The sequence below is a fragment of the Ictalurus punctatus genome, chromosome 14 (assembly GCF_001660625.3).
Source record: "Ictalurus punctatus breed USDA103 chromosome 14, Coco_2.0, whole genome shotgun sequence".
Classification (NCBI taxonomy): Eukaryota; Metazoa; Chordata; class Actinopteri; order Siluriformes; family Ictaluridae; genus Ictalurus; species Ictalurus punctatus.
Genome location: NC_030429.2, coordinates 22,702,586 through 22,717,635, shown reverse-complemented (window position 1 = coordinate 22,717,635; position 15,050 = coordinate 22,702,586). Strand labels below are relative to the sequence as shown.

The following is a 15,050-nucleotide window of genomic DNA, read 5'->3' as shown; positions in this document are numbered from 1 at the left end:
AGAACCCTGCGCATTGTCCCCGCTCTAACACACCTGATTCAACTAATCAGCATCCTTCCTGAGTTGAAGTCAGCGTGTTAGATCAGGACAGGTTGTACTCCAGGACCAGAATTGGGAACCTGTGCTTTGGGGGAACCAAACAGTTTCTGTCTGAGACTCTTCTTCTTACATAAATTGCAGTTACGTAAATTTCACATCACCAGGGGTCCCTTGCAACTGCATGATACATGAACTTTTTCACCAAAAGAACGAGTGTTTTTTTGCGTATCTACTTTAAAAATCATGCTGCCCCCTGGTGGTCTGGGGCCATAAGCAACCTTATACATATACCACTTATAGAAAGAAACGTCCCTGAACCTTGCTATTCTGTTTAGTTTAAAAAGGTTAGTGTTCAACTGAAGATATATTATGAATTACTCAAGTACACAGGGTATAGAGTATCACAGGCGGTGAATAGTGCGCCATTTGAGATGCAGTCCTTGACTCACTCGCAGAACTTGAAGAGGATTTTCTCAAACACAAGGACAGGCCCCGTGCTGCCCAGAATGGTCAGAGGCTGGCCAGCGAACAGAGAGAACGCCACGCCTGTCAGAGACGCTCCAAACAACGACTCGATAGCACTCTGAGACAGACAGAGAGAGCGAGAGAGAGAAAAGCAGAGAGAAACACACATACTGTTTTTCCAGGCAGTCGCCCAAGTTGTCAGAGCTCATATGTCACCTCCGCAAACTGCAGCTTAGTTTATGAAACGGTTACACAACTGCATGCACACACACACACTCTCACACTATATGAGTGATCTATGTGTGTGGGATACACTCACAATGTTACCCTTGGTGGCCTCTCCAAGCAGTCCTCCGAAGGTGATAACAGGAGACATGCAGGCACAGTAGAGGAAGAGCACCGACGCTACACACTGCAGACTGAAGCCATCCAACACATCGCTCCAGTAATAGGGAGCTTTACGCTTTACATCACACACCAGCCCACCGAAAATCCTACACACACATACACATAGAATTAATTTACAGTACCTAGCATTCTCAAAATTGGGTTTGCGGCCTCACAGTCTGGTGTGACATAAACACAAGCCATGGAGGATGTAGTTATATAAATATTTGTATTTTTTTTTACAATGTCATAGTTATTACATAAATATTACAGTTATAAGCCTAATCAGCGACGGGATGGTGTGAAGAAACAGTTACTGTTACATCCCTGAAGTCGATTCTTTTCCCATAACATCACATTTCACTTTTACAAAGTTTATTTCCAACCCTGATCGAACGCTCCTCATCTAATGATATCACAACATCGCTAATCGTGATTTATCACTAAACCACTCAACGTGATTTAGCTTCCTGCCATTCTTTGTAAGGTTTATTTGAAAAGGTCTGGCTTTTATCAGACTCGTACAGCATGGATATTTCTAACAGACTACAGAGAGGAAGAAGCCATCACTGCTCAAAGCCTAAAAGTTCAAGTAGTTTAATTAGCATTAGCAGACTGTCAAAATGAGGAGCAATTACTTAGACTCAGAAATGATGGAACTGCTCTCTCCACACACACACACACACACACATTACTCTTATTATATATTTGTGCGATCCTTCCCTTGACATAATTATTTCTGTCGCTAATTAATGCTATGCCTAAAACTAAATCCAACCTTAATCTCAGTAAGCAAGAGAAAACATTTTGTCAATATTATTTAAAAAATTTTGTGAGGACTAGATGATCGTGAGGACGTTTGACTCCTCTATCTGATTAGGACATTTAGTCTCTTTTCGTCTTTACAAAGGGCTACTAAACATGCAGTACACTCACAGAGTGGTTACTGAAGGAAAACAGCTCATCCTTTAGCAGTACGGATGCATTTTATAGCAGCATGTGCTTACACGGATATAAACTCACACAAATATATAATGTGGAGGATGTGTGTGTTTGTGTGTGTGTATGTGTGTGTAGTGTGTGCAACCGTGCTGCAGCAGGCCAGAGTGTAAAAGCCAGAGGAATCAGAAATGAAAAGGCTTATCGAAAGCAGCCAGCAGTGTTCAATAGCATAGGAGATGAAAGGACGAGGCCGTGCGTATCCGTTCAGTAACATTCACCACGACGTTATCTAAAGCTTTTACACAGAAAGGATTGGCGATTTAAGTATAGGACAAACTGTCCCCTTCTATAAACTTTTTGTCATCCATTACGCATGGAAAAAATGTGTGCACGTGTTCCTGCAAAGTAACACGGTGAACTGATGTCTCACTTTATAAATGTGAGCTAACTGCCAGCTTTTTTTTTAACCGGTTCGGATACAATTCCCAGATGTCCTTCATGTAGTTCAAGGTAAGCTAGCTAACATAGTTACCACCGAGAGGCAGCATAGAGAATAATGCTGCGCTCGAGGTAAACTTATAATCCCCCGCCTACAAGAAACTCGTCAACTCTAGGAAGTCTTTTCTTCTCAACTACCAGATCCTTCTCCATTTACAGAGTGATGTCAAATCAACATGGATGCTCACACTGTGATGTGAACAGTGTAAAGTACCTCTTCTCTACTTTTAAATGAGTTCACATCAGTATTGGATTTAGAGCAGGTACTATACGGACGCAGTACTTGGTTAAATCTATAACACTGACCATACTAATCACTGTTTTGAGAAGGCGATTATCAACATTAGAGTTATTTAATCATTAGAATTGTTAAGCTACTTGCTTTCTTGACCTCTGGCTAGCTTGTTACTAAGCTATCCGCTTTCCTTGACCTCTGGCTAGCCTGTTACTAAGCTATTCGCTGTTGTCCACTGTTGTTGCTGTGCTACAATTTCAGTCCAAGATGTTGCACCATGAACACAGCATTATCTAGAAGTGATCTTGTTGGCTGGTGTTCGTTTGTAAGCTAGCTAACAATGCTATTTATATCTTATTAAGTTGGCTAGACGGGGAGAGATTTCAAATATCATGACCATAGCGTGCTTAAGGTTTTTATAGTTTAATTTTAGCCAGCCTGACACAACATAACCTGAGGCAGTGTACTGTATTTAACTCGCTAATGAGTGTTAGCCAGCTAACCAGATATGCTAGCCTAGTGAAGTTAAGAAGCCGTATTCATAGCGTGATAAAAGTTTCAGTCACATTTAATGTTGTGGGACATCCGGAAAACAAGTTAGGTCCTGTTATCACTTATATTACAGACACTTCTCGTGAAGTTAATGAGACAAGAGATACGGCTAGTCCTAAATACAGCTAGTCCTCTGAACTGAACTCTTTGCCTGACTGTTACAAAGCACTAACACTGGAGACTCCTTCCAAAAATACTAAACAAACACCATATCAACAATTACAGACAACTTTCAACCCGTTTATCCAACATACAAGTACCTTGTAAATTATAAATTGTTACTATGGAAACGATAACGTATTAGAATAAGCACATAAATATAATCCTGTGATTATATTTGAGAACACCGATGCCTGGGTGTGTTTTTATCCTCACATTGCAGTTTATCTGCAGTATGTAAACTGCCTTGGTGTGTGTGTGTGTGTGTGTGTGTGTGTCCTCACCTCCCTGTTCTCTGAAGCTCTGGGCCAGGTTGGTGTTCCTCCTCATGGCTCGGCTCGGTAGGAGTCACGGTGCCATTATGTTGCGACGGCCTCTTCCTCTTCATCTACACCAGAAAGACGGAGCAGCACATGAGCAACCACACACTCACACGCACACACACACACACGAACAACCACACAAGCACATATACACATATACACATATACACACGCATATACACACACACTTCTACAGCTGGCACTTCATCCCCACATACAATTATCAGTTATACTGACTGTGGCCCATCTGCTGCTATGCACTATGTCTGTTCTCTCTGTCTGTTTCAATGCAATTTCATTTCTGTAGCAATTTAAACAATCGGTATTGACATAAAGCAGTGTTAGCTATCTGGCTAGCTATGCTAGTCAAATCAGATAAAGAAGGTCAGGTGGTTTTGACCAAATTGAACAAATCTTTGGTAAATATTTAGAGTACCCATGCCTGGAAAGAGACTACCAAATAATCCCCTGAGAGTAGATATTATTTGGGTGGTGGATTTTTTAACAGTACAGCAGTGACACTGACATGCTAGCTCTTTATGAATGTTACTTTCTGACCACACTTAGACCTAGCTAGATATTTTTGGTCATTTCAGCAATGATAATGAGGTGCTTAAAATCCAAGTGCCCCTGTAGTCCCAGATAGTACGAATGACTTTTCATTAAACTATTAATAGGCTTAGTGTCACGATCTCTCTGACCTGCGATGGGACATTCTTGGGAGGCTCGATGCGGATGGTGGGATCCCATTCTCCTGGAGGAAGAACAGTCACCTGGTCTAAAAACTCATCGATGCCAGAGAGGAGATCAGCTCTGTCCCTGGCTTTATACGCCACGTCGTGGAATATCTAGGATGCAGGAACATAAAGACAAAAATGAGCGATTACTGCACAACAGTCACAGTCAGTGTTTACTCCTATATAACCTGAACCTAGAGCAAGACTGAAATATAAAGCAGTTTACAATCATCTGAATGTCCCTAACCTTCACTCCAATACCAATCTGAGATTGGAGTTTTTCTGAAAACATTGCTTGTTCATGTTCAACACTCTCTTTCAAATAATATGATCACTTCTGATGCTTTTGGAAAGCTAGACCCTAAGCTATAACTCTAAGTTACAATCTAAACCGGGGGGGATGGGCAAAAGATACAGCCTTTGAGGTGATGACTTTAATATGGGGGGAAAACTCAGCAGTTCTGATTTTATTTACAAGTTGCCCTCTTCTGGCTTTTGATGACCCACAGATGCAATTACTAATTTATCCACTAGAGGTCTTGGCATTATTTAGCAACGTTTCCAGTTTCAGTTGCGCATACAGGTCATGTACACCTACGGTACATGCTAGCACTGAGTAACAAATTGAAGTAAAGTAGACAGAAATCACACCACTTCTGCCTTTTGTCATACAGCATATGGTTGAATATAATAGACAGCGAACGAGCCCACCCATCGAGGTATGGACTCCACAAGACCTCTGAAGGTGTGCTGTGGTATCTGGTACCAAGACCTTAGCAGCAGTCGCCGGTTCACCGGTTGTCCTTCTTTGGTCCACTTTTAGTAGCTACTAACCGCCCTACAAAACCTGTTGTTTTGGAGATGCTCTGACCCGGTCGTCAAACCATCACTATTTATCCCTTGTCAAAGTCGCTCCGATCCTTACGCTTGCCCATTTTTCCTGCTTCCAACACATCAACTTCGAGAACTGACTGTTCACTTGCTCTCTAATAAATATATCCCACCCCTTGACAGCTGCAACTGTAATGAGATAATCAATGTTATTCACTTCACCTGTCAGTGGTTTTAATGTTATGGCTGATCTGTGTATTTCACTAAAATGCTGTTCTAGTGTAATTTCACAAGTTTCCCCAAACAGTGCATTTTACAAATCCTTATTCATGTATCGTTAACAAATGCCTCCAATAGTTTGTTTAATGACATTCCCTTAGCTACCAGGTTCTATGATCAGAAACAGGATTAATCAATGCATCAGAATCATGCATTTTTTCCCACCCATTTCTGTTTGCAAGCTACAGGCTCTGATGTGTAATGTACTGGAGGTTTACTGCAGGAGAATTAAAAGGAGTGTAGATCTAGTTTTACAGGGTAAGATGTCATTTTTCAGCTATTACTAGCATGTTAGTTGAGTAATTTTCAGTCGAACTGTTTAAAGGTATTTTTTCCCAAGCCTACACACGTTATTAATACGGCAAGAGTGGTCGATGCATTTAGTAATTAAATGACAAATTCTGAATACCATCTCTGCTTCTACTGCTGTCTGGCATCCAGGCAAAATGCATCACATTTATTAATTTAATTAAGCAGATCATGCAGTGATTACTGTATTTCCACATGTCTCTTTAGATTAATTACGCCTCTGCGCCAAAGGTTGTATTGACTCTCAGACAGTTTCCTTTCTGATCTGAGCCAGGCCCCAATCTTGTAAATCAATATCGTATCGCAGACTTCTGGACTGATTTTCAGAGGTTAATTTGTTTTACCTTCCATCTGTAATTTACACTCATACAACGTCCGGCTGAAATCCATCTCCGACCTCCCGAAGTGACGTTTTAAAATGCATTTCATCTTGGCCGCGTTTGTACCTGCACGTGTGCTATCGTTTGTATTTGGACATAATGCTGACAATCAGAAATGCAATTACAGTTCAGTTATAAACTAATTCTGATTTTAAAATCGTACACAATATGCAAACGCATAACACTCGATCAGAATTGATTTGTTTATTGTGCATGTCTGTGTAGTTGTTAAGTTATTATTGGAACATTGATTTAATTTCAGCAGGTCCTTGAGGATGATCACAGGAATCCGTGTTCCTTTAATCTACTCTGTGTAACTGAGTTATGGCCCATCAGTGCAGGTTTTACCTCATCCGTCATTAGCGTGGCCATGGAGCGTCCGATCTCGTGGTACTGAGGACCTTTTCCATATGGCCCTAGTAACAGAAACAGGAACCTGACCCACACACACACACACACACAGAATCGATTGAGAATGGCTATACTGCGTAGTAAATAATATTAAAGTATGTAAACAATGTGTGTTAAAGACATATTATACCACAGAGCTGCTGAATGCTCAATTCTCATTGGTCAAAATGGTGTTGATTAATTTTCTATAAAAATCGGCTGCCGAGCAAATCAGAGCTTTACATTAATGCGCTCATTCTTATACTTTATTGTTTCTATAGTAACATCTCATTCACCATGAAGTAAAAAACACTTTAATATCATTGATTTAATGAAGAGACCTACATGGAGACGTTTACTGAACATTCATGGAAGGAGTCTCCAGTGTCAGTGCTTTGTAAAAGTCATTAAGTTTTCCACCACAAGAAAGTCTTCTGGACCGAGAACTTTACGCTTCCTGCTTCCTCAGTAACACAACAAACTGCAACTTTCCCCCCTTTTATTATTAACTGTTATCTTATGAGTGAGATAAGAGCGACAGAACAACTGTTTGTAGCTGCTATAACGAAGCGATAACAGGAATTAACTCGTTTTGCCGATGTTCCAACAACATTAAATGTAACTATAAAAGGATAAAAAAAATATATGACGTTAAGGGTTAGAATGAAAACAAAATGAATGGCGGTTTAAGATGAATAAAGCACTGCTGATATCGGAAAGTAATCAACTTCGTGGTGGTAAGAGTAACTCCACTTCATGTCAGGCTGCATCACACCACCCAGTCACTGATTATTTTCCTGTCACAGCACAGCACAGATAGCAGCTTTATCCCGTACTTAACTAACACGTCTACAGAATCATTTTCTAAATAATGCAAAGTGCAACCGAGCTTGGATGGCATTTAACGTGTGTTGAAAATCTATTTTGTGAACGATACTACCTTCCCTCCCTCATTTTACTGTTTTATGTTTATTCCGTACTTGTTCGTGTTACCTGGTTGGCACAGGCACTTCCGTGAGTCCCGTGAGCAGTACAGCAGGCGAGAGACGAACAAAGGCTATGATCGGTTTCTCCAGGAAATCCACTTCACCTACCAGCACGTTCGAGGCCTCCGCCCCTGGAGGAATCTTCTTCATGAAGTTCATGTCCACCTGAGAGAAGGAAATATGAGAAAGTAAGTAAGGATGCTTCTTATTTCTGCAATTGTGCAGAAACAGCAGGAATCGACACCATATGCACATCAATCACCTGTCAGTGAAACTCAAAAAGTTATCACATGCATACATGCTTAAATGTTGATTTTTTTAAAATCATATACTGTACATGTTTATCATATATTTATCACATACAAGATTCTCCTCATCACTTGAGTTCTCATATGGACATACGGTATACAGTATGTCAGGCACATTGTTATCTTTTATCCCTGATTTTTGTGAAAGTATAGATAATGTGGGTGGAAAAGAAACTACAAAGAAAGTACAAAGAAAGTACAAAGTTGCTACTTTTTAATGTACTCAAGTATTGAAAAGTAAAACGGATGGAAGTTTTAAATACTCAGTTTTAAATCAGCTATGACAGAAAGCACTTTACCTGAGAACATCGTTCAATCTCTTTAAGTCTGATCCTCATACGCATGATTATTGCTATGTAATTTGTTAATGAATAAATCAAAGGTAAAACATTCTGTAAATAACCAATGTTTACCATGAGCTAGAATTTTGACTTGCTGATTAGCCAGTTTATGTTAGCTACTGGAATCAATGCTAGTCTAACCTGGCATTAGCAAAGAAACAAAGAATACAGGCTGACTTAGCTAAATGCTGTATAGCCTGTTATATATGTTGGCAAATTATTGAAGCATAACTCAATATGCTTTTTTTTTTTTTTTTTTTTTTAACTTAGATGGAATTCATGCCTTCTACATCTGTGTCAGATGACAAACTGGCATGATTCTTGACCATTTTTTCTACATTGATTAACGTGATTGGATCCTAATCGTAGCACATTTGATTGCTGTATAGCAGACAGTCATTGGCTGGATGAGAGAAGGAGAGACCTTTGAGATTTGTAACTCAAGAGACATTTATAATAAATAAATTTTTTTTTTTTTAAATTCATGTTCTTGGAAATGTAATATAGTAAGAGTACAGGTATTCGATTTCAATAATACTCACGTATACACCAAATACACCAAAATAATACTTAAATATAGTGACAAATTAGTTACTCAAGTATTTTCCACCCTGACTTTCAGACCTGAATGATAAGTTGCCTGTATAAAACACTTTAAAGTTAATAATGTGTGGTTTTGGACATTCTGGTCATTCTGGATCCACAAACAGAAGACATGGATAATTTAAGAAGTGTTTACATGGTGGAAAATTCCAGCGAATACACACTGTGTGGTCTTGTTAGATACAATAAACAGTAACCAAGAGCAAGACATAAAACATATCCTTGGCAAACGTGTGTACATTCAAGTGCTGGTGGTGATTTAAAAAAATATATTTTGATGGAGAACAAATGTCCCCACATGGATAGGAATATCTGACAGTTAGGACTGGAATAATAGAAGTTTCTGTTTAGCCGTTGATGCTAAATATAAAAATAATCGTTTTAGTCATACAGAGTCTTTTCTTGGTATTTTACCATAGCATCTGAGGGAACTGTAGATGTTCCTGATGATTTTGTTGCATTTCTATTTTCACTCTACCTTTACACTGCTTATAAAAGACTTAAAGGCTATATGCTAGCTAGCTAAATCTTCTCAGTCATTAGCTAGCTTAAGCTTGTTGCTTAGCAACAGTGTTGTTACAGCTTTAACCACTTGATTGGTGAGCATATCATATTGTGTGTGTGTGCGTGTGTGTGTGTGTGTGTGTGTGTGTGTGTGTGTGTGTGTGTGTGTGCATGTGTTACCTTGCTAAGATCTACAGTGCTGCCATCTTTGCCGTTGCCTAACTTGGCTGATCTGTTTTCACTCAGCCTGCCTGCATCCACAGAGCCGGAGAGAGAAGAAGAAGATGCCAACGTGGCTAAGAAAGAAAATTCACAAAAGGCAGAGAATAAACCATACAGGTAAAGAAAGAAACGGGAAACAAAAAAAAGCGTGATAAACAGAAGGAGATCAGCAACGGCAAACACACAAGCACAAGCAGATGTTCAGCACCAATTGATCTTTCTCCAGGTGGCCACATCTAGGATGTTCTCCCAAATTAGTATTATTAAATATTCATGTACTAGCTGAGTCACATAACTAACACAGAATACACTCGATACTGCTGCTATCTCAGTATAACAATATTCACTTAGCCAGAATGGCCTAATGATAAAAGTGTTTTTTAAACCCAGTTAGAACATGCCCTTGGCTCACGGCCATGGATGGCTGTGTCATATGGTTGACGGTTGTGATTTTCTGACAATAGCGCACATGTTTTTCTCTGTTGCATTGCAATCTAAAGGCTTACAATAATATCCAATGCTGAAAAATCCAGCTTGGTCTGACCAGCAGCCAAAGCACACACTGAGCTGGCCAAACTAGTAGACCATCTTTGCCAGCTAAGACAATTAGTAAACTGTATTCTCAAAACATTTTTTGGTCTGTTTAGTCAAGTAATAAGGAAGCTGGTGGGGGGGGAACCTTACGATTCAAACTATTCAAACTACTACATACAGTCTACAAACTCTCTACAAAGAATGAATATGAATATGAATTTCACTGTTCTACTCATTGAACGCTTTCATACTTGTTCTGAAAGAGTGTGATGTGGTGTCCAAGGGCACCTGAGCAGCTTGGCATTCCTCAGTCAGCCATGTGGTACTAAGGACGGATTTTTGTGGAGCAGAACACATACCAAAGATGCCAACATGCCTTTATTCAGAGATTAACTGAAGAATGCAAACTGACTAAACACACAAATACCAAACTCACCGTCCCTCGCAAACATCATTTTGCTGGTAAATATATACAGTATATGCACTTTTCTAATATATACTAATTAGAAAGTGCTTCTTATGCAGAATAGCCTAAAAACCTGAGAACAGAGCTCCATGCTCACAGAGATGAACAGTTTGTCTTAAACACTCCGGGTAGCACAGGCACTGAGAAAAGCAGAGTATAACAGTGGGAAACTATCTGCATAGTCTTAAAATAATGTCGATGGGAAAGTTTACTGCATAACCAAACAAACGCAACTAGGCATGTGGGCACACATACTGCACACACATCCACACACATGGCCGGGTCATAATCAGTTCTTATTTTCCCAGGTTGTTAGAGTTGAAGTTATTTTGCAAATTGGTGTGTTTATGGAGCCATTACTCACACATTCAGTGACACAAAGATTAATGACAATGGTAAGATGCCAGGAGATGGCATCACCTAAAGCATCTAAAACAATGGCTGTATGGATGGATGGATAAAGTAGAGGATGCATACACTTTGAGACATACAGGTCCAAAGATTTGATAATATGACAAATGGACATGGAGACCAATTCGTGATGGAGTCATACATGCTCAAATGGGAGGAATAGAAAGGTGAGAATAATATGAAGGAGTAGACTGTCTGATGGAAAAATGGATGGATGAGCAACCGCATCTCTGTTTATGCCATCACTCACACAAATACTTGTCTTCACCAGCCCTGAGATCCAGAACTTCTTCCTCTGACTCTTCATCCTCCTCTGGTGGAGACACCACAACCTCAGGGATTTCCAGATGGACTTGTGCGGCTTTGTCGGTTGAGTCAAAGTGGCGAGAAGATGGTGGGGTGCTCTGCGGGGTGGGGACAGGGCTGGGTGAGGTACCATGGCCGGGGCCAGGGAGGAGGTGGTTCAGGAGCATGGAGACTCGTGAGTCACTCCTCTGGGACAAATTGGAAATGGAGCCGCCCAGTTTCAGAAGAGAGTTACGGGATGCAGATAAACCGTCACCTAGTAAGAGAAGAGAGGACGGATAGGAAAGAGGGGGATGGTTTAAAAGGAAAGGAACATTCAGGGAAATAATAATGGAGGCAGAGGCATGCAGTAGGGATATGGGGACGTGCTCAAATGCTTATCTGGGTATGGGAAACAGGAAGGGGACAAAAAAAAGCAAGCAGAACTTAAAGAGATCCAGAATGTCTCTTGTGGGATGAAAAATATGCCATGCAGGGAAAGGGAAAATTGCTCCCAAAAATTCCCATGATATAAAATGCATGCTGATCACACAGAGCATCATGGTTAAAATTCAGAAGGAAAGTCACTGGCTATGCAGGAGAATACAGTAACATATCAAGGTTAGTGCTTCAAAAATCAAAGTGTCCATTACTGAAAATTCTAGATTAAAGCACCCTAAGCAATCATAAGCATAGTGGGATTGAAAGTTACACTGTAGAGAGAAAGTCCAAATTTCATAATCAAGTCCTTGCTCAAGATGAACGTCATGCTCCAACCAACTGGCAAAACATATAGTGCAAACAAAGAGCAAATACGAGCATGGAGCAGCTCTATCCGCACCAAGCACCACCAAGTACTCACTGTTTTAAAGCCGGACTGATATTTTACTGCAAATAGTCACAATCTAGTCCAACGTAGCCCATTTTATCCTTGATAATGGTCACGCAAATAAATGTGGTAAAACATATAAATGAAAGAATTCTGTAGGGGAATGCAATGAAATGGGTGATTGCAAGAACCATGGAACCACCAAACAGGAGGAACTGCATATTTAATCAATATTGTTTATAGGGCTCGGTGATCAAATGATATGACTCAATTGTTTCTCACAGTAACAGGCAGCTAACTGGACATACAAATCTATTTGTGTATCAAGTGATTTATATCATATCATACATCTATTTTTGTGAAGTGTAACTGATTTTTAAATGTGGCAGTACTGATTTGCAGGCACTCTGATAACAAACCTAAATAGCGCAATATATAGACGAGTAACAAATTAAAGGAAAAAACCAACATACTGTAATATGCCTTTGTAGCAGCCAGAACAGCTTCAGTGTGTCTTGGCATAGGTTCAGCAAGACTCTGGAATGGTCCTTGATCAATGAACACTGTACTTCCCTAAGGGTTTCACTCAGTTTTGATTTTTTCCCACTCAGGTTTTTGATGATGTCTAAAACATATGTGTTCAACTGGGGTTGAGATCTGGTGAATGTGAACGCCATAGCATATGATTTATTTCAATTTCATCCTCATTAAACCATTCAGTGAGCTCCAGAGCCCTGTAGATGGGGGCGTGTTCATTGTAAAAAAAGACCACGCCTATCAGGATATAAATGCTTCATATTGGATAAAGGTGATCAGTCAGAGGAACTTTGTATAGATTTGCAGTCACGTTTCCCTTTAAGCTGACAAGTGGATCCAAACAAATAAATGCCCCCGAAATATAACATGAGAGAGCCACTGGAGTTTCCTTTAATTTGTCACCACTCTGTATATTGCGTATTGCGAAAATGTCTTCATTATCGTAATATGAAACAATTCCTATATTACCAACCCATCAAATCAGATATAATCTATTTCATATGTGGTCCCTGATTAGATATAGTACATACCTAATATGTAGCAAGAACTGTGAGAACTGTCAGATCGGTTTGTTTTTGTTTTTTTTCGTTAATCATGCTTTAATGCACAGATTACAGCTGGTGCCTCTCCAGCACTCACCAATCTCTCAGAACAGAAATGCCAGTAATACTTGCGGATCCATGAAAAGTCTATACAACTCCTGGCTGGCTCACCAATTGTCATGAGTTCACCCTCTTCAAGTGTGAATTACTTTTATGTTGCTTTGTCCTGTGCTTTTGTTTACATTTCAGTGTGCCTTTGTTTCTGTTTCAGTCCTGTCTTTTATTTTATATATAGATAGATAGATAGATAGATAGATAGATAGATAGATAGATAGATATGAAATATATTTGACATATATATGAAAGATATAATCTACATTATCAGTAGTCAATACAAAAAACATTTCAGATTCTCAAACATTAGTTTTCTAGCACAAAATTAAATGTTACAGAAAAATGTTTGTATGTCAGTAAAGAAAGCAGTATATTAAGTGGTAAGAGACACTTTTCAGACAAAAAACATAATGAATGTTGCTGGATTTTGCTGCAAAAATAAGAAGCGAGTGCGACAGTCAACGTCTCCAGAAGAACCGTGGCTGGTTCTGCAACATGCTCAGGAAAACATACCAGCTAATTTCCTTATAAAACTGCACAAAACGTACCCGAGACTACTATTTTTATTTTTTTGTCACACCAAATATTGACTTTGTTTCATTCACTGGTTTCCTGTTCTTTACAGTATTCTTTTAAAATGTAGAAACATTTAATTTCATTATTTTTGAAGGCTTCTTTGCTCTACAGCCTTTCTTTGCATGTGCCTAAAACTTTTGCACAGTACTATATTTATTTATTTATTTATTGTTTATTTATTTATTTATTTGGTATTAACCATGAGGATTTTTGAGACATTTTGTCTTCACTATGAATGTATCCTAACCTACCAGTATGAAGCACTAAGTATCTAGATTATGTAGGATGTAGAGTATGTAGAAGCACAGCTAAGTATGTAGTGTGTGTAGGGGTGCGGAGAAAGCCCTCACCACTGCGCTCCAATAATAGCGGCTCAGAGTGTTTCTTGCCTATATCAGCAAGCGAGCGCACGGCCAGCGGGAAGCGGTTACTTAGCTTCCTCTCGTTCTGGTGGTGGTGACGTTTCAGCACAGCCTCCCGCACCTTCTGCCTTAACGAGTCATCCAGCTGCCCCGACACCACCATGCTGTCTATCACCATGTCTGAACACAAGGAGATTGAAATTTGAGAGACTCAACTTCACCCAGTACAGTTCATACAGTGAGAAAACCAACACACACACACACACACACACACACACACACACACAAGCATACCTGCAATGTCCTCAATGGAGTCGGCCTTCATGCCGAGCAACACAGTGCCGTTGACGATGCAGCTGCGCAGCTCAAACAGACTGTGTAGAGACAGTGTGGCTACATAAGGTTTACTCCACCTCTCTCCTCCATCCTCCACGTCCTCCTCAAACTTCAGCCATCTACAGTGTAAACACACACACAGAGAGACAGAAAGAGATTTAAAAAAAACAAAAAAAAAACCCAACTCTAAATCCTGAAAATGCTTACAAAATACTTATAAATTACTTGAAAATCCTTATAAAGATGTCCCTTCCAAACTATACATTTGTAATGAAGCAGAATGTTTAAAAAAAAATGCAGGTTCTCTATAGGGTCCTAAAATGACTTGATATTAATGCAGACATTGTCATGAATTTAAAAAAAAAACCTTATTTCACTGAAACACAACATAATATATTCATATATACACTCACCAGCCACTTTAATAGAAAGTGGCACAATTATACCTTCTCAATCGTGCAATGATCCAATCAGCCAATCATGTGGCAGCATGAGTTTACACAGAATGGTGTGAAAAACACAAAACATCCAGTGTGCCGACGGAAATGCCTTGCTGATGAGACAGGTT

At 39.6% G+C, this 15,050-nt stretch overlaps 1 protein-coding gene across 3 annotated transcripts in view; it reads right to left on the bottom strand.

The window, feature by feature from the left end:
• Nucleotides 1-15,050, bottom strand: part of LOC108275213 (sodium bicarbonate cotransporter 3) — a 49,131-nt gene that overhangs the window by 17,479 nt on the left and 16,602 nt on the right. For 2 of the 3 annotated variants that reach the window (XR_008397805.1, XM_017485865.3), the window contains exons 5-14: nt 14,441-14,601; nt 14,135-14,326; nt 11,152-11,463; nt 9,449-9,564; nt 7,520-7,677; nt 6,485-6,572; nt 4,302-4,448; nt 3,562-3,665; nt 824-998; nt 489-622 (exon numbers count right to left, since the gene is read on the bottom strand). Coding sequence is in view for 2 of the 3 variants with exons in the window: in XM_017485865.3 (XP_017341354.2) it covers nt 489-622; nt 824-998; nt 3,562-3,665; nt 4,302-4,448; nt 6,485-6,572; nt 7,520-7,677; nt 9,449-9,564; nt 11,152-11,463; nt 14,135-14,326; nt 14,441-14,601 (1,587 nt within the window). In the remaining variant the exon portion in view is untranslated. The remainder of the gene's footprint in view (nt 1-488; nt 623-823; nt 999-3,561; nt 3,666-4,301; nt 4,449-6,484; nt 6,573-7,519; nt 7,678-9,448; nt 9,565-11,151; nt 11,464-14,134; nt 14,327-14,440; nt 14,602-15,050) is intronic. The other variant, XM_017485866.3, reaches the window with a different exon arrangement.